This window comes from Anguilla rostrata, chromosome 12 (assembly GCF_018555375.3).
Source record: "Anguilla rostrata isolate EN2019 chromosome 12, ASM1855537v3, whole genome shotgun sequence".
Classification (NCBI taxonomy): Eukaryota; Metazoa; Chordata; class Actinopteri; order Anguilliformes; family Anguillidae; genus Anguilla; species Anguilla rostrata.
In genome coordinates this window covers 39,893,127-39,919,442 of record NC_057944.1, presented here as the reverse complement: position 1 = coordinate 39,919,442, position 26,316 = coordinate 39,893,127, and the positions used below count along the sequence as shown (strand labels likewise).

The 26,316-nt window shown below is 47.9% G+C and overlaps 2 protein-coding genes and 1 long non-coding RNA gene across 6 annotated transcripts in view; 1 reads left to right on the top strand and 2 right to left on the bottom strand.

Moving 5' to 3' along the window:
- The window catches only part of LOC135235746 (E3 ubiquitin-protein ligase TRIM50-like), a 4,690-nt gene extending 3,242 nt beyond the window's left edge, over nt 1-1,448 (bottom strand). The window contains exons 1-2 of the mRNA XM_064301533.1: nt 1,269-1,448; nt 904-975 (exon numbers count right to left, since the gene is read on the bottom strand). Of these exons, the coding sequence (XP_064157603.1) occupies nt 904-975; nt 1,269-1,448 (252 nt within the window). The remainder of the gene's footprint in view (nt 1-903; nt 976-1,268) is intronic.
- Nucleotides 1,449-1,533: 85 nt separating this feature from the next.
- LOC135236631 (uncharacterized) overlaps nt 1,534-26,316 on the bottom strand; it is a 36,701-nt gene continuing 11,918 nt past the window's right edge. Inside the window, exons 2-3 of one of the 3 annotated variants that reach the window (XR_010324634.1) lie at nt 3,513-3,589; nt 1,534-1,688 (exon numbers count right to left, since the gene is read on the bottom strand). This is a non-coding gene — a long non-coding RNA (uncharacterized LOC135236631). Of the gene's footprint in view, nt 1,689-1,711; nt 2,586-3,512; nt 3,590-26,316 lie in introns of those variants that run through there. The other 2 variants (XR_010324633.1, XR_010324635.1) reach the window with 2 other exon arrangements.
- On the top strand, nt 22,745-26,148 carry LOC135236619 (frizzled-9-like). Of its 2 annotated transcripts, none has more exons than XM_064303090.1 (2): nt 22,745-25,396; nt 25,434-26,148. In XM_064303090.1, the coding sequence occupies exons 1-2, from the start codon at nt 23,645-23,647 to the stop codon at nt 25,437-25,439; spliced, it is 1,758 nt and encodes a 585-aa protein (XP_064159160.1). In that variant the 5' UTR covers nt 22,745-23,644; the 3' UTR covers nt 25,440-26,148. The 2 variants fall into 2 exon arrangements, with proteins under 2 accessions (XP_064159160.1, XP_064159159.1); XM_064303089.1 differs by having other exon boundaries at nt 22,750-23,225; nt 23,466-26,148.

The following is a 26,316-nucleotide window of genomic DNA, read 5'->3' as shown; positions in this document are numbered from 1 at the left end:
GAGACTCAAACACCTTCATAGTGTTGGTAGAAAGGCTGATGTCCTTTACTGAATGCCTTTTTTTCCCCCACAGCACCATTTAAGTCGAGCGTTTTCAGAATGTTTCTGCCTTGCAAACGCAGCTCTGTTCTGCTGAAGATTACATTGTGTGGTAAAATCCACTCTCAGGGCAGCCATGCTGGTGTGCACATTTATCAAAGTTGTGTTTGTGGCAGCTAATCAAAAAAAAAAAAAAACTCTAAAAGCTTTTTATCAGCACAGTCAACCATTTTCCCACAGTTCAAGAGCCCTTTGATAAATCACGTTATTATTTGAAGCAGGTAAACACACTCTGACTCACTCTGGAAAATGGAATGTGTCAGACACTACATGTTTAATATACAGACTGAGCAAATAAATGCAACCGCAACAGAACAACACTTCCTCCCACGTTTGGGTTAATTCATACCCAGGGGCGTCACCAGGGATTTTGGGCCCCACGGAAAGATCTCACATTGGGCCCACCACCCCATAAAATCCTGTGCTCTAATATTTTTTGAGGGCCCCTGTCAGTCAGGATCCTTGGAATCATCCTAACACCCCCCCCCCCCCTTATGACACCGCTGCTTGTACCCTTAGAAGGTAAATATCAATCATTACCCAACGGTTCATCTTAACCCCAAAGCAGTTCTTTAAAGAGGGGGGTAGTGGGGTGTAGAGTTTGAGGTGTTTGGTGTGGAGTGTAGGGTGCAGGGTGTAGAGTATAGGGTGTAGGGCGCAGGGGTACCTTCATGCGGCTGTACACGCTGATGATGGGGGTGGTCTGGAGTGTGAGATGTACGGTTTGGAGAGTAGAGTATAGGGTGTAGGGTATAGGGTATAGGGTGCAGGGTATAGGGTATAGGGTATAGGGTGTAGCATTACCTTCATGCGGCTGTACACGCTGATGATGGGGGTGATCTGGTGGGTGTGGTTGGGGTGATGGTATAGGGCGCACTAGGCACAGCATGATGGTGACGGTGGTCGCGTGCTGTGGCAGTACAGTATGGATGAGGGTGGTTGCTGAGTTAGGGTAGGCATGGGTGTGGTTTGTGGATGGGTCAGGTGCGGATAGGGAGCTAGGGTCCACCACATGCGGCTGTACAGCTGAGGCAGTGGGGTTGGGCGTAGCGAGCAGATCAGTCCACCAGCGCGGTGGGCAGACGGGGCACTGTAGGGTGCCCCAGCGGTGTCCAGGGGTTCAGTGGAGTGCAGGGAGTGAGCGTGTAGTATGTAGTGGCCCTTCATGCCTGCAGCATGAGCGGGCTCGGGGACACGATCCGGCACAGCCGCGTGACGCGCTGGTCCTCCAGCAGAGCGAGCTGGTCCTTCCGGGCACATCCGAGCACCCCCCGCAGCGCCAAGCGCCTAGAGAAGTGGCCGGAATCACCTGGAGGACCGGACACCTGCAGCGAGCGCCAGGACACCATGAGGAGCGCAACAGTACACGTGCAGCTCCAACCAGACACCGGGCACCAACTGTCCTACACCTGGAGAGATGCACCCCGCGAAACCTGGAGCACCAACAGACACCTGGAGCACTAACAGACACCTGGAGCACTAACAGACACCTAAAGCACCAACAGATACCTGGAGCACCAACCAAACACCTGGAGCACCAACCAGACACCTGGAGAGACGACCGGACCCCTGGAGCACCAACCAGACCCCTGGAGCACCAACCGAACACCTGGAGCACCAACAGATAGCTGAAGCACTAACAGATACCTGGAGCACTAACAGATCCCTGAAGAACTAACAGATACCTGGAGCTCCAACCAAACACCTGGAGCACCAACTGGACACCTGGAGCACCAGCCAAACACCTGGAGCACCAACCAGACCCCCGGAGCACCAACCAAATACCTGGAGCTACAACCAAACACCTGGAGCACCAACCGGACACCTGGAGCTCCAGCCAAACACCTGGAGCACCAACCAGACCCCTGGAGCACCAACCAAACACCTGCAGCACCAACCAGACCCCTGGAGCACCAACCAAACACCTGGAGCACCAACCAGACCCCTGGAGCACCAACCAAACACCTGGAGCATCAACCGAACACCTGGAGCTCCAGCCAAACACCTGGAGCACCAACCAAACACCTGGAGCATCAACCGAACACCTGGAGCACCAACCGGACACCTGGAGCACCAACCAGACACCTGGAGCACCAACCAGACACCTGGAGCACCAACCGGACACCTGGAGCACCAACCAGACACCTGGAGCTCCAACCAGACACCTGGAGCACCAACCGGACACCTGGAGCACCAACCAGACACCTGGAGCACCACCCGGACACCTGGAGCTCCAACCAGACACCTGGAGCTCCGACAACCTGGAGAGACGACCAACTGCCTGAAGCACCAACAGCCAGGTAAAGTGTCCAGAGAAAGGCCCAGTTAGGAAGTGAGACCTCTTCAGCAGCCCGTTCCCAGACAAGCACCACGGTTTCCTGTTTGACCGACAGCGCGCTGAACGCCGGAGCTGACACGTTACTCCCGACTGCGATTCCGGCTCCAGCCGGAGAGCAGGAAAAGGAAACGGCGGCGAATCCTCCTCTCTTTAACGCCAGGAGAGAATGACCGTTAGTCTCCGATCGCTCAGGTGAGAATGTTCCACAGTAACGCCAGCGTCTGAGTGACCTTCAGGCAGAGCCCTTATCCGCCACTATCTTTCAGCGCGCACGCGCTCTCTTATCACCGCTCTCATATTTATCCACATCAGGTGCTGTAGGCCATAACGTAACGTCTTTACACAAGCGGCCACTCCCGCCAGAAACATTCGCACCGTTGCACTTCTGAATCAAGCCTCCTGGGAACCTACTTTCGGTATCTTAAATGTATATGCGTCTTCAACATTACATATGCATTAAATGTGCTAGTGGTCTTGATTTACACAGTCTGACGTTGTACATGAAACAACCTCATGTCATCGTGACACAATCGGCACAAAGTTTGAAGAGTCCTCAATTATTTGAATACAATAGTTTTATTTTCCAAAACATTTTAATACAAAGGTAAGTTTTATTGAAACAGACCTTTATTTAACCAGGATTAGGCTAATTGAGAGCATCTCTCATTTGCAGTGGTGCTCAAAGAACACAAAACACAAACATACATTAGAATTTAATTTCAATCAGCGCGGGACGCAAGGGGAGGGCCCAGGAGCTGGATCCGTCTGGCTCCTGCGGTACTTTTTTATCTTCAGGTACAAATTCCTACAATATTTCATCATTTGGATACCACACAGGTTGCAAGTGTGCATGTCAGTGTTTATATATAAATATATATACAGGATGTGTTATGTATTGTTGGTACCAGGAAATAAATACTGGCATCAGATGTTAAATACCAGTAAATATCAGAATACTGCCTCATGCCCTGATACCCAGTGTTCCATGAGAGGTTAGCAATGTTAGCCATGTGCCACAGGAGGGCAGTGTTTTCTCAAGACCAGTACAGCATCACCACAGACGGTATTAATCTACCTTGCGTTTTAGTCATGATCTTAGCGTACAGAGAGCCTCTAATGGAGACAGACAGGCGGTCCTCCCTCCAGCAGTGCCTGAAAATCACACACAAACAGGACTGTTCAGGGCTTCAGTCTGGGACCAACATTTCTGTCCCAGGGAATACTAAACTTGTATAGCACATTGCTCTGTGTATTTTAAAAAAAATCTAACTGTATTGGTTGTTTTCACAAAATTCCATCTACATGTAGTCAAAAACTTTCAACACTTTCCCCACATCTACCATGGGACCTATACTGAAAACATCTGAAAAAATCACTAGATGTTCATTTTTCATAATTTTCAAAATTTCCTTTGCTGTATGGTAAGAACTTAATTTCTCATAAATGTCTGTCCTATGAATGTAAGGAACTGATTCAGGGCAGTTAAAGGTTGAAGGCAGTGCTGGACAGATCAATGTCACAATCTCTCTCTCTCTGATTTTTTGAATATGCACGGTGCACCATTACGTGTGGATTTCATCACACTGTGGCCTATCGCTAAAGGCACTGGGCCTGCAGCTTACAGACGGCAGGTCTGACCTCAGGTGTGACCCTCGAGAGAAAAAAGCAATTCAGTCTGAATCCATTCAGTCAGAAAACAGCAGTCTGTGTTTCGATACAGGGGTTTGCTTACGAATGGCAACTGCATGTTAATTCATTAGGAACACCTCTATAATTGGTATGAAACACGGCAGCGTTGTAGCCTATTTGGACTGAGTTACTTAGATTATCTCTATAAATGTTTAAATGGTCCATGCTGTCCTTTGGGCTTTTGCTGCATAATCTCTGCATTTGTCAGACACATCACATTGGGAGTCTTAATATAAAAGTGAGTTTGACTTAAATAGAGCAAGAGGCCAACTGAGAGCAAAGCTCTCATTCACAATGGTTTATAAAATCTCACATCACCGATACATTTATATTGAGTTTAAAAAACCATCTACAGTTCAGCACGTCCTTCCGAAGTTAAACCCAATGACACTTAAAGAGTGTAATAAACCCGATGCAGCTGCATGCTGGGAAAGACACTGAACTGGAAGACGCGGCAGACATTCAGAAGATGAGTGGGCAAGCCTGTCTGCTGAGGACGATCTGAAATCTCCCACACAGCCAGGAGAAATAAGTACACATAACAGAGACAGGAGCTGCATTATAATCTCAGTGCTGGAGCATCTGAAACATCAGGGTTTCAAATTTCAATGTCAGGTCGTATTGCCACCTCACCCCCCTCCCCTCCAGACATGGCATCCTAAGCAGGTTTTAACAAAATCAGAAATATGCTTAGATCACTGGGGTAGCGTCTTCCGAATTAATTTTTTTAAATTATGAAACCACTGACACCCACCAAGACATTTTTGTGGGAATGAACCTGTCTGGTGATAAGAGCGAAGGTGAGACAGGTAGCACAGCAGGATTAAGGGGGCTGAGGCTGGTGCTAGTGTGGTATGAGGGTGTATAAGGGGAATATAAGGTCTGATACAGGGTAACTTACATACTGAGGGATAAAGGGTTCACCTCTGACAGGACAGAAACAGAGAGTTACTCATCTCAAATGGCTTTTCTATGAGCATAATTAAACACCAGCACGGCTTTTTACGCATACGCATGCACACGCATGCCGCACAGCACACACTTTGTTCTATTTGAGTGACGGGTGGTCCCCAGGATGAAAGGGACCAGAGGGTGATTTGGGTTAGGGTATCAATGCTACATCCTGGCTGTGCTTCAAAGGCCAACTTCACACTTCAGTTCATTAGCGGTACCCTAGCTGTGATTACTAAACTCACGTCTTCTTGCTTCCGAGCGCGCTGCCTGCTTAAATAGCACTGTCCCTCTGAGACGGCTGCTGGCTCTGGGTCAGTTCAGAGGAACCTAATCTAATCCTGATCAGCACTGATCTCCACTGCAGTAATTCTGCATGATCTCCGTTTCACTACAGCACTTTATTATAAAAGCACACTCACCATATAGATTTATTACCATATATCATTAATAACCATATATCACTTATAACCACATAACCACCTGGAACCATATTTCACTTATTTATGGCCATATTTCATTTATAACTATTTTTTTACAGGACAAGCGGCTCGTCCATAACTATTTGAAACAGCAGCTGGAGTGACGGACGTACCGCTCTGTGTGAAATGGACCCTTTCCGGCTGAATGGTGGCGACAGCATCACGTTTTAGGACCGGGAATAAAATTCCATTCTGCTGGAAAATCCTCTGGTTTCCACGTCTGAGCCGCGGTAGGACCTGACAGGTGACGAGCGCTCCAGGTGTATTGTGGGTTTCTCTGCTTAATTAAATCTGCGCGTGTCACATTCCTCGTCGGTGCGGTCACATGACTCAACCTGGAGCGGGGATCGAAAGCTGGAGCGGATCCAGTGAGATCTTTATCTAGCTGCTCAATGCGGTGTGCAAACCCCGCCTGGGCTGCGAAGTGTCCAGGCAAGAACAACCTAACCTAATCTCTGGCGGAATGAGGCATCATTGTAGCGCTTTGGAAAACACTAAGAGCAGTCATTTACCATTTACTGTGGGTGTGGTTCACTGTGTGCAGGAGGCAAAATAGCACCAAATCTAGGAGGGCTGGAACAGACACACTGCAACCCAACTCAGTAACGATCCACATTCATCCATCTCTTTCCATTCGTCTTTCCATTTGTCTGTCCATTCGTCTATCCACATTCATCCATCTCTTTCCATTCGTCTTTCCATTTGTCTGTCCATTCGTCTATCCACATTCATCCATCTCTTTCCATTCGTCTTTCCATTTGTCTGTCCATTCGTACATCTCTTTTCATTATGGATTTATTATCCATCCATCTATCAATTTGTCCATAAAATAAAACCATCCAGGAAACTTCCCTTACTCTGCCCAGGACAACAGGCATCCCATAATAATCACACCAAAGTCTGCTGTTACAGTCATGGTGTTCCCAACCTGTGAAGAACAGAAGTCTTCTTTTAAAAAAAAAAAAAAAGAAGCTACACAAGTTTAAAGTGAATCGGGACTGATTTTTATCATTCTTTACATGATTTTTGGAATTATAGGAGTTTAGAGTGATTCAGGATCTATTATAATTCTTTTATATAAAATGATTTTTAGACCTGCAGGAGTTCTTACTGGGGCTCAGGTTTGTTTTGCTTCAGATGGAAGATAGGAGGAGAGAGGGAGGAAAGAGAGAGAGCAGGAAAGACTGAAGCACAGTTTATGGGGGGGTTATGTGTATAATATAATCTGTAAAATCTGCAGGGGGTGGGAGGGGTGGGGGTAAAGTGCAGGGGGGGCACAGGGGCGGTTTGGGTTTCCGCAGGGTATCCCCTGACCTCCCCACGCCGCCTGGATTTGGCACCTCTGAAAGGGGCGCTTTGATACAAACACCCCCCCCCCCACCGACACCCCCATCCTGGTCGCTTGATTAGCCATCTCCCAGCTGCTCTCTCGTGGGCCTGTGGGGGGGGGGGACATTAATGGAGTCTGAGGACCCCTCTCACCTGTCCCGTCTGGGGCGGGGGGGGTAATTAACTCCAGCACTCGGGGACACTGGCTCTTTGTCTCCTGGCGTCTGTACGGCCTCCTGTGTGTCTCCGTCCCCCCCAAATTAAAAAAATTTACAGCAGTTAAAAAAATTAAAAAAAAATTAATAAAAAAAGCAGATAGGCCACCCATCTGAATAAAATGAGGGGTGTGACAGATAGAAATGGGATCACAGTACAGGAAGTGGAATTGAGCCCGTCGGGGGGGGGGGGTTCGTTACGGGTCTGAGAGACAGCCGCTATACGATCTGCCCCGCACTGTTTTTCTGATTTAACCATCTCATCGCGCGTGCTCCCGTCTCCTGACCTCACCAGAAGACGAGCAGTAAGATGGCCGACCTTCAGCGCCGTTACCCAACCTGCCGCAGTCCCTCATACCCAGGGTGCTCTCCTTTCGTTCGGCTGGACCCAGGTTCACCAGACTCAGAGTCTGTCTCTACAGCCCCGGAGTGCCAGAGCAAACAGAGCCTCTGCTTCAGAGTAAACCCGAGGCATCGTGACAGAGTCATTCCCCCTACGAGGCTGGGCTTCCACACTCACTCACACGGTAAACATTACTGTGGATCAGACCCTGGATTTTCCCCAGAATGCCCCAGGCTGGCTGCTTGTGTTGCATCTATAGGGACCGACTTCCTGTGGCTGGAGAACTGAGGCACTGTAAATCTGCCTGTCCCTCCTGGTCCCTGCGTCTGTCCAGGGGGTGTGTGTGTGTGTGTGTGTGTGTGTGCGTGCGCATGCGTGCGTGGGCACAAAACACACTGCAGAACACAGCTGTGGCAAGGGCATCCAGAGAGGGTCAAAGGTCACATCCCTCGGGACTCCTGTGACCGCCCCTATTCAGCCAATCAGCAAGAGCGCAGCGATGCCCCGCCTCCTGCCAGACAGGAAGCCAGGCAGCCGGCCAATGAGCTGGTGGCTCAGGCTGAAGGTCAGCCAATCAGCTGACTCGACCTTTCCACAGCAGCCACACAGGGAGTAGCGTCAGAGAGGGAAATACGCACCCCGCGAGGGGGCAATAAAAACATTTATGAAAGATCGCGTTTTCCCTCCTAGAAGATGCTACAAAAACACGGTCCACACATTTTTGAGCAGGACCAGCTAATTCTGGAATTAATAAATGTGACTTAAAAAAAGGATAATGTGTACAAACGAGCTGCCATGGCTTCATAATCCACCGATTACCGATCAGCTCATCGTGGAGAAACCGGCAGCTGAATGTGGGGTGGACAGAACAGCAACAAAGTGTTAATGCTGGACACTCGTCTTGTATATGAAGTGCTAAACCTTGTTCTTTGGGTTTCTACAAGTAAATACCAACATATCCGACTGCTAAGCCTTTCCAAATGCGTTTTTAAAAGGAATTATTCTGTTGTTTGTTCCCAAAGAAAGGCTCTTTTAAACATTTCTAGACTGCACTCATCAGAGGGGTGGTGACAGGTCTCTGGGAGCTGGGCGATCTGTGGGGGTGCTTGTGAACAGAGCTTCTTCTCAGTGTTTGTACGGTTTGATTTAGTGTGATGGTCACATCTGACCACTTTCTGCACTGCTATTAAGCCATACAATGCTGCTCTCATAGATGAAGAGATTACAGGAAAAGCAAACTCAACAAAAGGAGCTTATTCTAAACAACAGCCAATCAGAAGCACAGCTACGATACACACAAGCTGAGAAAGCATATTAGCATGCATTGATTGGAACACATCACAAAATAAAATGGATTCATTTCTCCATGTAACATATACAAATAATTATTAACATCCATCAATCACAATATTCACAAACCAGATGTTTTAAACAATTCAATGGGCCAAATTGTCTTACGGTCAAAGATCTGCTTGGTTGTGGGACAGTCATGTCATATTTCTCCACTTTTAAATCCTATTAACTCACTCTTTTCAAACAAGGGGAGAGCGCTATGGTGTCACTCAATTACACCAGCCATCACAGTCCCACTGGTAATATCCTGCCCTGTCCAATGAGAAGCAGCCCAACATGTCACATGACCGCAGGGTTACATAACTGGCTTCTGCCTGCACTTTCATCCATCTTATGAGCCTCGACTTCCCAACGTACAGTACGCCGGAACCCGGATAACTGGGGCTGACTCCGCTAGAGAGACACACACTGTTGTGTGAGTGCTCGTCAAGGAACCAAACACCTGTTTATTACCCTTTATTTAATAACCAAACATGAAAGCTCGAAAGCAATTACATTCATCTACTAAGGAACTGGGGACACCATTTTGTTTAGTCTGTAAATCGTTCTGTGACCACAAGCTCAGAAACGGTCACGCTATGAGTTCAGGCTGAAGGAAATTCAGATGAACAGCTCATCAGGCACGTCACTCCACTGAAGCGCAGTTTCAATCTTTCCAGGTCTTTCTGGACCAGGGCTTCCCAACCTTCTACCGTCCTGTAGGTCTTCACTCCAACCCTAACAAAGCGCATCTCATTCAACAGCTAAAGCAGGGCTGCCCAACCCTGCTCCTGAAGATCTACCATTTCACTCCAACCCTAACAATGTGTAATTTATCTTTCCACACAAATTGACCAGTGAGGGAGTCAGCAGTGTCGAGGCAGAGGATTAAAGCTGAATGAACTGTGCACATAATCATAAGCCACATTATAAACATACAGTATAATGGGCTTACGTCCATAAGAGCAGGATTATAATGCAGTTATGAACCACTCCATGCTACACACTTGATCATAAGGAAATTAACGCTTGTACTGGTAGAACTGCACTGGGTGAACAATATCGATGATGTAATTCAAGTCATCTGTAGCATGTTAGTCACCAGCATGTGCACATCTACGAGCTCCCCAGCCGCCCCCCCCCCCCCCCCCCCCCAAAATATAAACTGTTTTCACCAAACACATCTTCTGTGCCACCATCCACAGCAACGTGAAAATTAAGAGTGACAGACCAGATTTTAAAATAATATTGACACAATTAACTGGCAGAAACATATAAATAATGCGTTCATTAAAAGTTAAAACAATAAGCATTCGGTTTGCCAAGGGAGCAGACGGTCCTCTCCAAAACGGACCGTCAAATTGGATGAGTCAACCGCTCTAAAGGGAATTTCCCAGAAACATCCTGTCCTTCTAACAACAGCTCGAGGGCATTTGGAACACGATGTCCCCTGGGAACTGACAGAAGTTGTGAGAGCTCAGTTTCGGGAAAAAAAAACACAAGACAAGGAAATTAGTTTTTTAAAATGTGACGAGGAAATTGGATGAATCCAGCCGCCGGGATCGGGGACAATTAGCGGGCGAAGCGGGGACGGACGCGGCTCAGACACGTACGCGCGGGATCCTAAATGCCCTGTTTCTGTTGGCCGCGTGTGAATGCATCCTTTGTGCCGGTACACCTAAAATAACGAGCTGTTTATTAAAACGTGAGCGCGGTGCCAAGCAGACGTCTCCGGGCATTGTAACGGAGTCTGTAACGAGCGCTGCGCTGCTCTCTCTTTCGCGCTGCGTTTCCCTGGCGACCGCGAGTGGAGCAGACAGGTTACAGAATGTGACTCCGTGCCTCCTGGGCTGCGCTGTGACAGGCTTAATGTGATTACCTGGGCTCGGTATGACAACCGCGATCCAGTTTCATCCACGGCGGTTTGGAGAATCATAACCTGGTAGCCACGGAATATTCCAGTATACCCTGCCATGGGGGGGGGGGGGGGGTTTCCCCAGGAGACCAAACCAACATTTCCTGTCTTGGTTACCGGTGTCGGTTACGCTTCACGGATCCGATCCCGCTTCCATCTGGCTTCATCCTTTCTACGGATTTATTTTCCTACCAGCGCAGGCCGTTACTTTGAAGCACCCAGTGGCTTTAGATACAGCAAGCTCACAGTAAAACGCTCAGTGTTAATTTCACTCTAACAGAGCTTCTGTAGTGTTTAGAAAAACATTCACAGCTTTTAAATTTTAAAACTTTAAAAATTCATTTTTTGCTGGGCAATCAAGCAGCACTGGGACCAGAGAGATCATGGGTAAAGTCTCCATAGCTACTCTCCATCGTCCAGTAAATTTACATTTAGGAGTCGCTCTTACTCGTAAGAACCTACACAGCTTACATCTTTACATATAATCCATTTGTACAGCTGGATATTGACTGAAGCACTTAAGTAATTTAGCAACTCCTCCAGGAATGAAACTGATATTTCTCCTGACCTCACCGAATCTGAAAACAGCTACACCAGCTCCTGTCTAGCGAAAGCCAGCAGGTTTACACAGGCCCGTCTCACGCATACTAAAAGCCTGACAGCCAGGTTCTTTAAGGGGAGCCATTTTGTCCCCTGAGGTGAGACAGGGCCCAGGTACAGCAGGCTCTCGCTCCTGCGCAGAGCTGCAGAGGACGGTGTGCGAGCCCTGTTATAATCACGCACCTCTGACGGACGGGCCTACAAGCGCAGGAGAACAAGGGCAGCATTGTGGGGTTCAGTTCATCACACTTCGCCAAAAATTACCATATGTGCGCCATTTCTTTCTGTTTTTTCCCCAATTTAATTTTTTTTTTTTCCCTTTTTCTTTTTAGAGGAAGGAGAAGAATTGAGGCATTATTCGAGCGCAGACCCCTGTGTTTATGCTAGAGTGGCCTGTACGGGACAGGAGGCTATGCAGAGGGGGGCTGTGCGGGAGGGGGGCCCAGTTTGGGTATGAAGGGGGAGGGGGGGGTTTGAGTGACAGAAAATTAGGAAGCGGGATCTGCTTATGAGCTTCTTCCTCCAAGGAAAACAGAGAGAGAGCTGGGGTTAGCATTAGCGTGGAATCAGCCCAGGCACTGTGTGTGTGTGAGTGAGTGCGAATGTGTGTGTCTGTGTCAGTGTGTGTGAGAGAGAGTGTGTGAGTGTAAGTGTGTGTCTGACAGAGAGGCAGAGAGAGAGAGAGAGAAAGAGTGTGAGGGTGGATTTGTCTGTGTGTGGTGTAAGTGTAAGAGGTGTACGTATATGAATGAACTAAATGGTAAATGGACTGCATTTATATAGCGCTTTACAATTGATGCCTCTCATTCGCCAGAGCAGTTGGGGGTTAGGTGTCTTGCTCAAGGACACTTCGACATGCCTAGGGTGGGGTTTGAACCGGCAACCCTCCGACTGCCAGACAATCGGTCTTACCTCCTGAGCTATGTCGCCCCCGAAAGAGTGTGGGTGGATGTGTGCATGTTGTGCATGGGTGACAGCCCGTGCATGTGTGCAGGAGAACACGCAGGCAGGTTAAACACACACACGACACCACCAGGGCAACAGCAGCAGGGACAGGCAGAACAGCACACCCAAAACTCAGCGTCCCCCCAAAAAAAAAACAGCCTTCAAATGGCAACATTTCCCAGCACTGCTAACGCAACTCCAGCAGTGAAGTGTCTTGTAGTGAAGTTAGCATTTTGAGAAACTTCAAGGATAACAGACCAATGCCATAAAAAGCAGTATAATCAATAACTCAAAGTCCCAGGCTCATGTGTGGCAGGGAGCTAAAATGAATGATTTGGGAACTGGGCTTAAGGTTGCAGGCTCGATTCCCAAGTGGGGGCACAGCCATTGTACCCGGGAGCTGCTGCAGTAAATATGCAGCAGTATGAACCCTAACCCTAACCCCCAAACCTCCTAACACCCCAACCCCAGCTAAACGCAGAAATGTGAAATGCAAATAAATCTCTCAGTGTGGTCCTTTTTGGGAGGGGGGTGGAATGACCCCACGGGGGACAAAGAGGCCCCTGGAACCCCTCTATCCACAGTGTCGGGGGGGTTGGGTTCTCTGCTTGTTTTGGGGCACAGGCTGTATCTCCGTACGGCTGAAGTCAGGATGTGTGTGTAATCCTGTCACAGCTCTGTCACAGATCTCCCTCTCTTTCTCCCTCTTTCTCCCTCCTCTCTCTGTGCTCCCTCTCCCTCTCTCCCTCACTCCCTTTACCTCCCTGCTCTCCCACATACGGTCCTGCTGAAGTCAGCATCTCCAGCCACACCAGTCCCCCTTCCTCTTTCCCGGGAACCTTTTTCTGCTCCAATTCATTTTGTGTGAAAGGAGATACAAAATAAATGCTCCACGGTCTGAAAAGCGGCCTTGCTCGACTCCCAGAATCTATTAAAGAGGAAAAGTGCCTTTCCGTGATCGGATGAATTCCTTCTGAGGCAGAACCCGGGTCATCCAGGCTGGGTCCTATAGTCCAGCCCGACCCGTCCCAGTACCACCAGGAGAGGGGAATAACACCAGAGACAGGGGTAGGACTGGAGCTATAAGCCACACAGCGCCCAAACAAAACCTAACGACATCCACCCAAACTGTGGGATGGGACATACTGGCAGGCCAAAAGTCTAAGACTAAAACTGAATTATTTTAAATAAAAAGAATGACTGAAGGCTCATTTAGGCCAGGGGACGATGGGCAGTGGTGTGGTGGCGTTAAGGTTGTGTTTGGGGTACATCTCTCTGTGACTATGCTGTTAGAGTTCAGTGGTTTCTAAGCGGAGAGCTGCTACACTAATAACATGTTGGGTAATGAGTCTCCCCCACACACCTCTTACCTGAAACCAGTTCCCATTTTCATACCATCTCAAAACCAAAAAGGAAGCAGTCATTTTAGCAGATATTTTCAAATGTGGTGTTCTTGCGAATGTAAGAAGCAAAGACAAACACAGGACAAAACTCTGGTATTGACAGTGTGCGCGCTCACAGGCAGCACCCAAGTTTTCCAAACATTTTAATATCCAAGTAGCAAAAACAGTCATTAATATTTACAATATAGTAACATCAATTATGTAAATTCAAAAGTAGTTTCATGCTAGAGACCAACTGCAATCCAAAGCCCAACTTTCACACAAGAGATTCAGGATGTATCTAGTTATTCTGAGAATGTTCATTCACCATCCTGTCTTAGGAAAGGAGCCTAGTCCTCTGTCAAATTTTCCAGTAGCCTATGGATTTTCAGGGGAGAAAAATCTATAAATGTGCATTTGGGATTCGTGCAAAAAAATAATCCGGGGGCACACATCTTCTTCAGTTAAAATTGTCGGTCATACTATAGCACTGAATTCCCGTAGTCAGACCACAAAACGTACAGAACACACGAGGCTCCTGAAGACCGTTACAGGCTGGGCCGTTGGTAGCCTACTGCTTTTAAACGGCCCACTCACGCGCTGAACTTTCGCGCATAAAGCAGTAGGCCAACTGCACAGTAGTGCCGCTTTGAGTCAACTCGTTCTCACAGGGGACTGAAAGCGGAGCGCGTATTTGCGCAGTAAGTTCAACTTTCAAAAACAAACGGGAGAATGCGAACTCCTTGCAAATTGAGCTGTTCCGCATCAGCCGTTCTTCTGAAAGAAAAGACTGGGGAGAGGGTGGATTTGGGCTTTGGGTGGGGTGTAGGATTATATGTACTGTTTGTCTTAAACTCAGAATCTGCCACCTCGTTCAGATTTACTATTTTTTAGCCGCGAGGCATTTGATACCGTTTTTAAAAAAGCATACGGTACCATTAATGCGCCTCACATACGGAAACGAAAACCCTCTTGCATTTATTTTTATATTCCTAAAAATATTTACTTAACTTTGCATCACGCATTCTGCGCATATTTTGGAAAGAGACCGACTACTTCCCCGCCGCCACCGTTGTTCTCCTTGAACGAGCGCCACATGCAATTCGATATAGTTCATTATGTACTGGTTCTGACCTTGGCTAACCGTTAAGAGGGGGCATATACGCATTTATCACCTTCCTCTACTCGCCATAGAAGCTGTAATTTTTATCCGGTTGCCTCATCACCGTCAGATTGACACCGCAGACGTCATTATGACGGTGAAAGAATGTGTCCCTTTGTCCGATCTCTCGTGAGAAAAGTGACCATTTCCTGCACTCGCAATTTAACTACACTAGACATTACATAAACAGCGCTTATTAACAGAAGCCTATTTTTAACATGTAACTACGCTGTAAAATTTGATTTGGTTGGGGACACTTCTACACTGCACTGCTTTTGTTGAAGGTCGTCTAACAGAGAGGTGAATGAGAGCCTTTATGTAACCGTTATTGCTCAAGGCCAAGAGGGAGAGGCGCTTTGAAAAAGAAATATTGACAAATGGCTTACTAACGGTAGCAACTTAAATTGACTTAGGTCAGTTTAATAAAAAAAAGCCTTTATTAAACTGCATAAAATATTTAGGCTAGTGTCACATTTCGTCATAGTGTGCACATTTCTTCTCACCTACAGACGGAGTAAGCTTGTGTAACCAGTGGGGGGGGTTAGGAAGTTAGGTGGTGGAAGTCATGAACGGTTCGGCAACCGAGGCCATGGTCACAAGCGTGCCAACCAGGTTCACCTATTACTCCCCCGGCACCTCCCACCCACACACTACTTCTAAAACTAACGAACAGTGCCAACACAGTCAAAACAAGTACCAGTGTTGAGCCTCCGTCCTCTCGTATCGCATTCAAAATGTCATCGCTCGGACGCAGCTAAATGGCTTCTGAAGTTATCTGATCAGCAGCACTGAGTGAACCGAGGTAGGTCTGTCTGAGCTCTACTGTAGCAAGCACGGTACACGGCTTCCAGAGGAACATGGGACATATTATGGTAGTGCGAAAGACAACACACCATCACCATGACAAAAGGTGTGACTGACAAAGACAAGCACACACACACACACCCTCTGGCTCACATAAGGACCACTGAACACAACGGCCATGAGGATGGCTCCTGCTAGCTGAAGTCCACATCACAACTTCACCATGGGAAGTTTTACACCACACAGCTGCAGGAGTTTACATCCCACCGATCAAATTCTGTGCCTGCAAAAGACAATTCACAGCACATGCGAAAGTTGTCACCACACCTGCATCATGTGTCTCTGACAACCACTACATCGTAAACCATGATAATGTGACACCTGCTACAATTACAGAACCATGCAGAAGTGTGTACAACCGCAACCACGTACACCCAGCAGAAATGTGTACACCCACCACCACACCAGCAACAGTCAACACCACACCACCATGCAAAATGTTAGTAGACACACCACTCACCATTTCAAGAAATGTGTGACACACACACCATGCAGAAATCTGTGAAATGCACACTAGTGAACACCACACACAGCACGCTCTCAGAAATGCCCGAACACTACAGACTCACAAGAACACATCAGCAAAATGTGCTACACAACACAACACACACACACCATGCAAAACAACTAGCACCCTGCAGAAAGACAACACAACACACACACACCATGCAGAAATGTGTGCACACGCACACATATACACACACACACACACCATGCAGAAATGTGTACACACGCACACACACCATGCAGAAATGTGTACACACGCACACATATACACACACACACACACACACACACACACACACACACACACACACAGGCGGGGTCCTGGTACTGCATCTTACAGTGTGACAACAGGAGGGAGTAAAAATATGACTCCTTACGTTCTCATTGTCCATTTCAGTTATTACTCGGTACAGAGGGATGATCTTGACCCTGTGTCAAGAGGCACATCGTCCACTTCCATCAGCTGCGCCTGCACCCGCTGAATTAGGAAGAGTGGTGCTGTGCCTGTGTTCCTCCTGGAGAACTCCAGACGCAGGCCTTGGGCCATTTTAGCTCATCACGGTTAACGTGTGGGCAGAGGAAACCTGACCTGACAGCACAGACGATCTGATCTCTGTGTCTCGGGAGCGTTCTGAATGCAGGTCTGAACAGCGTCTAGCAGCCATTACCAACTTAGCCAGGACTTTGGTTTCGATACAATCACGGTAACCTGCTACTCTCAGACTGTGGAAAAGCTTGTTTTATTCCTCTCAATAAAGATGCGTTGTCTTTTTCCCCCCCCAGCAAATGGTCATAATTGATCCTTTAATTTCAGGATGAAAAACATTCGACCTGGGGAGAAATTAGTGGAAAGAGCAGCTTTAAAGCATCTCTTAGTCTAAACAGAGAGAGCCGCCAGGCGGCATCCCGTTTCAAACCTACGGGACAGAGAGACATGCTGGAGTGTGTGTGTGTGTGGGGGGGGGGGCACTCACACTCCCGTTTCCTCATGGGTCTGTGGTGAGCTTCAGGGCTCAGGGTGTGAGAGAGGGGTCATTGCATTTATGTTACATTACAGCAGGGCTGCCAAACCCTGTTCCTGGAGATCTACCGTCCTGTAGGTTTTTACTCCAACTCTAAAGCACACCTCGTTCAAAAAATGTGTTTTCTCTAAACAACGGAGTGGGTTGCTTCTATTCTCAGCTGTGAGGCCTACCTGCCTACACAGATCCTCAGCGTTTTTCATTTAAACCCTGAATTCATCAGGATTGTTAAAACTGCAACTACTGCACACATCAGCCAGAGTGAAAGCAAATATACATACAGCATATGGACTCTGATCAAGATTACAGCAATATGAAGAAAAGCTTGCCAAAAGTAAGAGGGAATGACATAATTTTGGCATGGATACAGGTCCAAATGTGTTCATAACCTCAAACTAAACGTCCCACAACATCCCTGCAGTGTGTGTGTGTGTGTGTGTGTGTGAGGCTCATCATTTTCTACAGCCAATCAAAACCATAATGTCTGTTTCTAGGCTTACTCCAAAAATATTTTTCTACATCCTTCAAACTGGACTTGAGATGTTCAGAATGATGTAGCAACATCATATACACACACAAAAAAAGATTAGACATTTCATGCTTATTTTCAGAAGAGGGCAAACAAGCATGTGCTGTCCTCCAAAGCACTGTTCTCATCACGCACACACAGGGCCTGACTTACTAGGACATTCAGCACATGCAAAACACTTTTAGCACAGACACAACCAATAACAGCACTAATGACTGGTCACGGTATTTGTTTTGCATGAATCCTTGTTTCTGTTATTATTTTTGCACGTCCTAAAAGGTTTCTCAGGTGCTAAAGGTCTTAGTAAATGAGCTCCACGGTTGTCAGAAGACACTTTCACCATAACAGGCATACATCACCGATCGACCTGCAGGGGGCGATAGAGCAGTGATGTCATTATCCTGGCTGACTGATACACTGTCATCCCGGGGGGGGGGACAGCCGAGCCCACTGCTCCCCTGTGCCCAGTGGGGCTGCTGGCACTGTCGCCCTGGGGGGCACGTTCCAGACCGTGGGGCTCATCTATGCACCAAAACAGGGCCTTAACAAGGTGAGCCCCCACCAGCCGGTTCAGAGGCATTTTTAGAAACCACTGCAGAAGGTGAGAATAGGAATGCGTCTAAACACCACGTACACCCACAACAGCTGAGGGTAAAATTCAGGTAAATTGATATTTTTAAAATTAATGCCACAATCTTGCAGTTACTTAAGACACGGAGGTACAAAACAGACTATAGAAAGGCTTTCACTAAAGGTCAGTCACATCCTAAAAAACGTATATTTCCATTATAAAATTAGACTGGTTTTAAAGCTAATTTGGCCGCTATGGACCCCTGTCCTAAGACAGACAGAGAATGAGCCCCCTGTACAGAGCCTGGCTAGTCCCAGGGTTTAATCTTGTTTGCCCATCTAAACACCCCGTACCCCCGACCCCCGTACCCCATACCCCCGAGCCTACAGAATTGCTTTTCAAATGCTTTAGGTAGGTCTACCGCAAAGTGTATTCTGTCAAATGTGTTGCAAAATGCATTATGAAATATGCTTTGATTTGACTTAATTAGAGGGTGGAAATTTCAATATGTACATTGAAACTGCCCTGTTTTCACACATCTAATATTATGACTGAAATGTGCGTTATCTAATGACTGATTCGGAGTTATGTTTGCTTTGCAATCATTGACGCTTGGTTGTCGAAGGAACAGGAAAAATGGGGAAAACTGTATTCCGGTAAAGTTCAGCTTGGTTTGCAGAGATGAGTAATATTTTTCTATGATGAGTTATGCGGATACATTGCAGCCACGCCTCTCTAATCCTGGGTCAGGCCTCCGGGTTCAGAGCTCTGAGATATGAGTCCTGGTCTATGACATCACAATGTGACACTGATACAGGCTAACAGCTTGTAGTTTATGATGTCCCGAAGTACTGATGTAGGCTGAAAGGTTTTGGTCTATGACATCACAATGTGCCACAGCGATGTAGGCTGACAGCTCGTGAGGTGATTCTCTGAAAGGCACATCACCAAAGACACTGCACCAAACCACAGCCAATGGCATTGCACCAAACCATGGCCAATGGCATTGCACCAAACACATGGCCAATGGCATTGCACCAAACCACAAACCACTGATTTATTCAGATTGGTGGTTCCTAATTCTCTGCCCTAGAGCTAAATCTTGGCAGCGAGCTTGTTCCAAGTTAATCAGCATTTTATGTAAGCAAGCTTGTTCCAAGTTAATCAGCATTTTACTTAAAATACATATCAGAACAAGCACTCAAAAGATTGTTTTGTAGACAAGCAATTTATGAAGGGGCTATTGTCATAATAAATGTGCTTTCAGACAGATTTTCCAGATGGATATCTCAATCAAGCCTCATTGCGTCTCAGAGTGGGGTGAAGAGCACTGGCCAGAAGCAATTACGTAACCGACTAATTCGCTCCGCGGCTCCTCAAGCGGCTGCTTTCAGAGAACAAAGAAAGCGGAGAACGAGCGCGGCTAGGATCGGCGAAGCCCAAACGGAATTTCCGAAAAGGCCGCGTGTGAGAGCGCAGAGCAGGATAAGATCTCTGCGCGGTTCGCCGCGGAATGAATGCACTTCCCCTTTTAGATACGAATCAGAACTCAGAGGCAGGCTGAAAATTCTCTCTCTATGCCAATCTGATAAACTACATATATAACTACACACACACATACATATTGATATATATATATATATATATATATATATATATATACACATATTCAGAATTGACATCATTTCAATGGCCATTTCAACTGTTCGTGCATCTGGGACAATTTATGGCCTGATAAGCGAATGGGGTCTGGATGAGCTGGGGGCAGAGACTCGGATTCCGGGTGAATTGTAAACACAAAGAGACCTAAACATCGGCCATTAGGAGACGTTTCATCAAGACATGCAGCCCATGTCAATGCATGAAAAAAAATAATTTCAGTAAGCAGAGTATGACAGCATTTTGATGATAAGTTGTAGCAGTAGCCTACTGTTTTTAGAAACTAGTGTCTCAGATTCAGTTGTAGATTTATTGCTTGTCAGATAATACACCCGGTCATATATCTGTAAAACATCTCCCAGGAGGAGTGCAAATCTGATCAGGTTTCCCCTGTCCAGATACTATCATCTTTAGCCATTAAGAACTAAAAGTCCAAACTGATCAGGCCGTTTTTTAGGCTTTTACATTACATTACATTACATTACAGGCATTTGGCAGACGCTCTTATCCAGAGCGACGTACAACAAAGTGTATAACCATAACCAGGAACAAGTATGACGAAACCCCTAGAGAGAAGTACCGGTCCAAATACAGGGAACAACCGCATAGTTCAACTTGGACCTGGTGGTTAAACTGATTAACACTAACAACGAGAACGGCAACAACGCAATCTATGGAAAAATAAAAATAAATAAAAATACAAGTAGTCGTTAAGACAGGCGCATCAACTAAGTCACCTATGAAACAGCTGCCTAGTTACAACCCTAAGTTTAGTCATTTACAGGGGGGAAGGGAGGGATGGGGAGAGGTGCAGCCTGAAGAGGTGGTCACAGTCTCAGCTGTTCTGACCTCCACAGGGAGGTCATTCCACCATCGTGGGGCCAGAACAGACAGGAGACGTGTTCTGGAAGTGCAGGTGCGAAGAGGGGGAGGTGCTAGGCGTCCTGAGGTAGCAGAACGGAGGGATCTGGCTGGCATGTAGGGTTTGAAAATCTTGTGAAGGTATGCTGGGCTGATCCCTTGACTGCCTGGTATGCTAGAACCAATGTTTTGAATTTGATGCGAGCTATAACAGGCAGCCAGTGGAGGGTAGTGAGCAGGGGAGTTACGTGGGAGTGTCTGGGGAGGTTGAAGACCAGACGAGCCGCAGCATTCTGAATGAGCTGCAGGGGTCTGGTGGCAGATGCCGGTAGTCCAGCCAGAAGAGAGTTGCAGTAGTCCAGGCGGGATAGAACCATTGCTTGGACCAGGAGCTGGGTTGAGTAGGTGGTGAGAAAGGGGCGGATTCTGCGGATATTGTATAGGAAAAATCTGCATGCCCGGGTTACTGCTGCAATGTTGTTGGAGAGGGACAGCCTGTTGTCCATCATCACTCCGAGATTCTTGGCGCAGGGTGATGATGTCACTACGGTGTCCCCTAAGGAAATGGAAAAGTCGAGGAGGGGAGAGGATAGAGCAGGAATAAAGATTAGCTCCGTCTTTCCCGGGTTGAGCTTCAGGTGGTGATTGTCCATCCAGCTCTGTATGTCCCTCAGGCAAGCGGAGATGCGGGCGGGGACCTGTGTGTCCGATGGGGAGAAGGAGAGAAAGAGTTGCGTGTCGTCGGCATAGGAATGATAGGACAAGCCATGGGCAGATATTACAGGGCCAAGGGATCTGGTGTAGGCTTGAATTATTGTTTCACAAAACAACTTCATTTAAATCTTTTTTTTTTCTTTTTTGGTCAAAACTCACGTAATCAGTTAAGGTTGATATTTTATTTAAAAGTAGGGCCACATAGCCTTCCCGGTAACAATCAATCAGATCCCAACACACAAACCCAAAAAGCGCGCGAGCTCCGGGGTTCTCTCAGCCTGCTACAGCTGCAATACTTCATGGGGTCACTAGATGGTATAAATTATCTTTTTACACTCAGCATATTTAAAACTTAACAGATTTTATTCTTTTTTTTTTTGATGAAAATGGTATGCCAAAATACTGTCAGCTCGAAGTAACTGTAAAAACACTGGATAAATATACACATTGGATGTCTGGTGGGAATTATGTAAATTGTAATAATGAAGTGTCGGTGTTGCACCAAACTTCTAGTTTGTATTGGATTCTTCCTTTTGTGTGTGGTCAGGGAAATTGGCCGGTTTATCGTTCATTCGGATATCGCTACTTACTAAACACGTTACATTCGTATAAAATGGAAACTGAATAAAAATGGTTTGATATTTCAGCACTCGGTTATATCACATTAAATTCAGTCATAAAGACACACGATACAGACACAATATATAGACTTATGCTAAGTATGTTTTGCACGACATTAATCCATTTGTATTGCAACATTCTGCGTCGGGAACCAAGCGTTTGTTTTTGTTTTTTTACGTTAAAACTGATTCCACTATTTAGAAAAGGTATTTACTTTGATTTCAAGCTCCCTTACGAAAACAATATCATTATCAAGATCACACACGCGACACAAGTTGACAAAGAGTGAATCCTGACGAATAGGATATAATTCAATTTTCCTGCTTTTTAAGTGCACTGCCAAATGTTAGTCAAGGAATAATTAATAGGTCTTAATAGGTTTAATAGTCTTTTCGACTAGCTTAAAAAACAGAAACCAAGACGACTATGAACATTCAACAACTTCCCAACTGAACATTTTTTTGGTTGAAAGATGAAGGTTTTCTAGCCGAACAGGACGTAGCCAGGCTGTATCCAGGTAAAACTTGAGCTATAGTGCGGTTATCCTAGTCCTTTCACGTCAAAACGTCAGTCAACTTAGACCTCCAGCCCTGTAGACATCTAGATTCCGGATTTTGATCACTGGGTTCATTTAAACTTCATTCCAGTCATTAGAAAGAGCAGGGGACGTTCCTTTCTGACTGGGACCATGCTCCAGAAAGCTTTGAGGGATACATCCACCCATCTATTATCTCCCCGCTTATCCTGAGCAAGGTCGCGGGGGGTGCTGGTGCCTATCCCAGCGTGCTTTGGGTGGATACATATGCAAATTGTTCTTGAAAAGAATACCTAATCAGGCGAGCCACGGGCGGAGCGAAATAAGTTCGTCACGTCTTTTCCGCCCCTGTGGAGAAGAGGCAGCGAGAGGAGGATAAAGTTTAGTCTTCGCGACGAATGGATACAGGGAGTGTGGGGCAGCGCTAAACGCATCGACTCCAGTTAACTATCGAAAGCAGCTGCGCATCTTGCACATATTCATTAGAAACTGCACTGTTATGGTTAGATCAACTTCCGATGGCTATTCGCTGAAATAAGACAAAAACGGAACTGAACGAGGTAAACAAGTTCACAGATTGGCTTGCTACCTATAATTGCTTTCGCGTGGAATTAGCTGTTTTACAGAGCGATTTCATTAATAATGTTTGCCATATGCAGTCGTTTCTCTGCTTCGTTATCGTTAATGTTAGGGTGAAACCGTATACCCAATATCACGTTTCTTGATTTTTGCGTAGTTGTTACTCAAGAGGAGAATGATTTAAGGGTGTCTGCAGGACCATTTTATTATTTTATTCGTAGGATTTGTGCTGAGCCCAAGACACGCGGATGTGCAACTTTGGGTCGCGCTGAACGGACTATGAAACCGTGCAATCAGAGGTTTTTGCTGCACGCGGAATGCTTTCATTTTTGCTGAAGCGTTTGCGCATTTGTTTCCACATTAAAAGCGCGTGACTTAAACCTGCAGTTTAAAGGACAGCATGGAAGCCGTTCGCATGAGGATTGCGATTTCCCTCTGGTGCCAGCTCGCGATCGCCGGCTCCAGTTTTGAGATGGGAGCGTACGACGCGGAGCGCCGCGCGCAGGCGCAGTGCGAGCCCATCGCGATTCCCATGTGCCAGGGCATCGGATACAACATGACCAGGATGCCCAACTTCATGCGGCACGAGAGCCAGAGCGAGGCGGCGATCAAGCTGAACGAGTTCGCCCCGCTGGTGGAGTACGGCTGCGACGCGCACCTGCGCTTCTTCCTGTGCTCGCTGTACGCGCCCATGTGCACTGACCAGGTGTCCACGTCCATCCCGGCCTGCCGGCCCATGTGCGAGCAGGCGCGGCTCAGGTGCTCGCCCATCATGGAGAAGTTCAGCTTCGGCTGGCCCGACTCGCTCGACTGTGCCCGACTGCCCACCAAGAACGACCCCCACGCCCTGTGCATGGAGGCGCCCGAGAACGACACCAAGCCCGAGGCCAAGAAGGGGGAGGGCATGCTCCCCGTGCCCCCCCGCCCCAGACCCCCCGGCGCCGGGACCGGCCGCTCGCCGGGGACCCCGGGGTCCTGCGAGAACCCGGAGAAGTTCCAGTACGTGGAGAAGAGCCGGTCCTGTGCCCCCCGCTGCTCCCCGGGGGTGGACGTGTTCTGGTCCCGCCAGGACAAGGACTTCGCCTTCGTCTGGATGACGGTCTGGTCCGCGCTCTGCTTCGCCTCCACCGCCTTCACCGTGCTGACCTTCCTCCTGGACCCCCACCGCTTCCAGTACCCCGAGCGGCCCATCATCTTCCTCTCCATGTGCTACAACGTCTACTCCGTGGCCTTCATTATCCGCTCGGTGGCGGGCGCCGAGAACATCGCCTGCGACCGCGAGAACGGCGAGCTCTTCGTCATCCAGGAGGGCCTGGAGAGCACGGGCTGCACCATCGTCTTCCTCATCCTGTACTACTTCGGCATGGCCAGCTCCCTGTGGTGGGTGGTGCTCACGCTCACCTGGTTCCTGGCGGCGGGCAGGAAGTGGGGCCACGAGGCCATCGAGGCACACAGCAGCTACTTCCACATGGCGGCCTGGGGGATCCCCGCCATGAAGACCATCGTCATCCTCACCATGAGGAAGGTGGCGGGCGACGAGCTGACGGGGCTGTGCTACGTGGGCAGCATGGACGCGGGCGCGCTGACGGGCTTCGTCCTGGTGCCGCTGTGCTGCTACCTGGCGCTGGGCACCTCCTTCACGCTGACGGGCTTCGCGGCGCTCCTGCACATCCGCCGGGTGATGCGGACCGAGGGCGCCGACACGCAGAAGCTGGAGAAGCTGATGGTGAAGATCGGCCTGTACGCCGTGCTCTACACCGTGCCCGCCGCCTGCGTCATCATCTGCTACTGCTACGAGCGCCTCAACGTGGACCGCTGGAGGTCCCGCGGGCTGCAGGGCAAGTGCGCCCCCTACAGGGGGGGGCGGCGGGGCGACGGCTGCTCCATGGAGGCCTCGCTCCCCGCCGTGGCCGTCTTCATGCTGAAGATCTTCATGTCGCTGGTGGTGGGCATCACCAGCGGCGTCTGGGCCTGGAGCCCCAAGACCCTGCAGACGTGGCAGGGCCTGTGCAGCGGGAGGATGGCGGTAAGGACTACCCGCAAACCCTGCGGCGGCACCGACGCCTGCGGCAGGACTCAGTGCCACTACAAGACCCCCGCCATCGTGCTCCACATGACCAAAACCGACCCCTACCTGGACAGCCCCACGCACCTCTGAGACCACACCCCTACCTGGACACCCCATGCACCTCTGAGATCACAGCCCTACCTAGACATGCCTTCCTGGACACCCCCACATACCTACCTGGACAACCCTAAACATCTGTGAGACCACACCCCAACATGACCAAAACTGACCCCCACCTGGACACCCCCACACACACCTGAGACCAGACTTTCTTTTTTATTTTACCTGTTGTGAACAAAGCTATTAAACAGGAGTTGGGCTGGGGACACAATCTGAATGTATGGAAGCAGATTGCCAAGACCCTGCTACAGGCTCCAGAAGCAGTGCCCTTATCACCCCTTTTATAATGCTGCCTCGGGACAAGACTGTATATTATCCCAGGCTGTAGAATAAGAAATTAATCCCCCCGTCCTGGATGCGTTCCACACAGAATTACAGGCAGAATTCATCAAGAAAAGGGAAGAGGCCTAGTTCAGCCTGCAGTGGGAAGTGCAGCGTTTCTTACCGTTTCCAGGCAAACCTGTCAGCTTATAAAAACGGTCTCGTATTCTCCTCTTATGGCAAAAAGAAATCTGTTAAAAATAGTTTACATTTATTTATTTTATGTGTATTTAATTTGTTATCCATGGCGTTCCACAGCTTTTATATGAATGTTTCTGTATATGTTAGTAAAAAGCCATAATGTAAGGGCAAGAGAGTGGAGGAAGCTAAAGTGCCTTTTTATAACATAAATGTTCAAAAGACAAGGCAATAAAGACATGTTTCTATATTTTCAACGAAGGTATTGTTTTGTCAGTTACAAAATCCGGGTTTGACAGAAATGCTCAGTTGAGTCGAATGAAAGGAACATTGACCTAAACAAAGTGCATAATGAAGCACAATGTTGAAGGAGCAGGGTTTGTAACTCCAAAGTTTTAGGTTTAACTCCCATAGGGGACACTGCT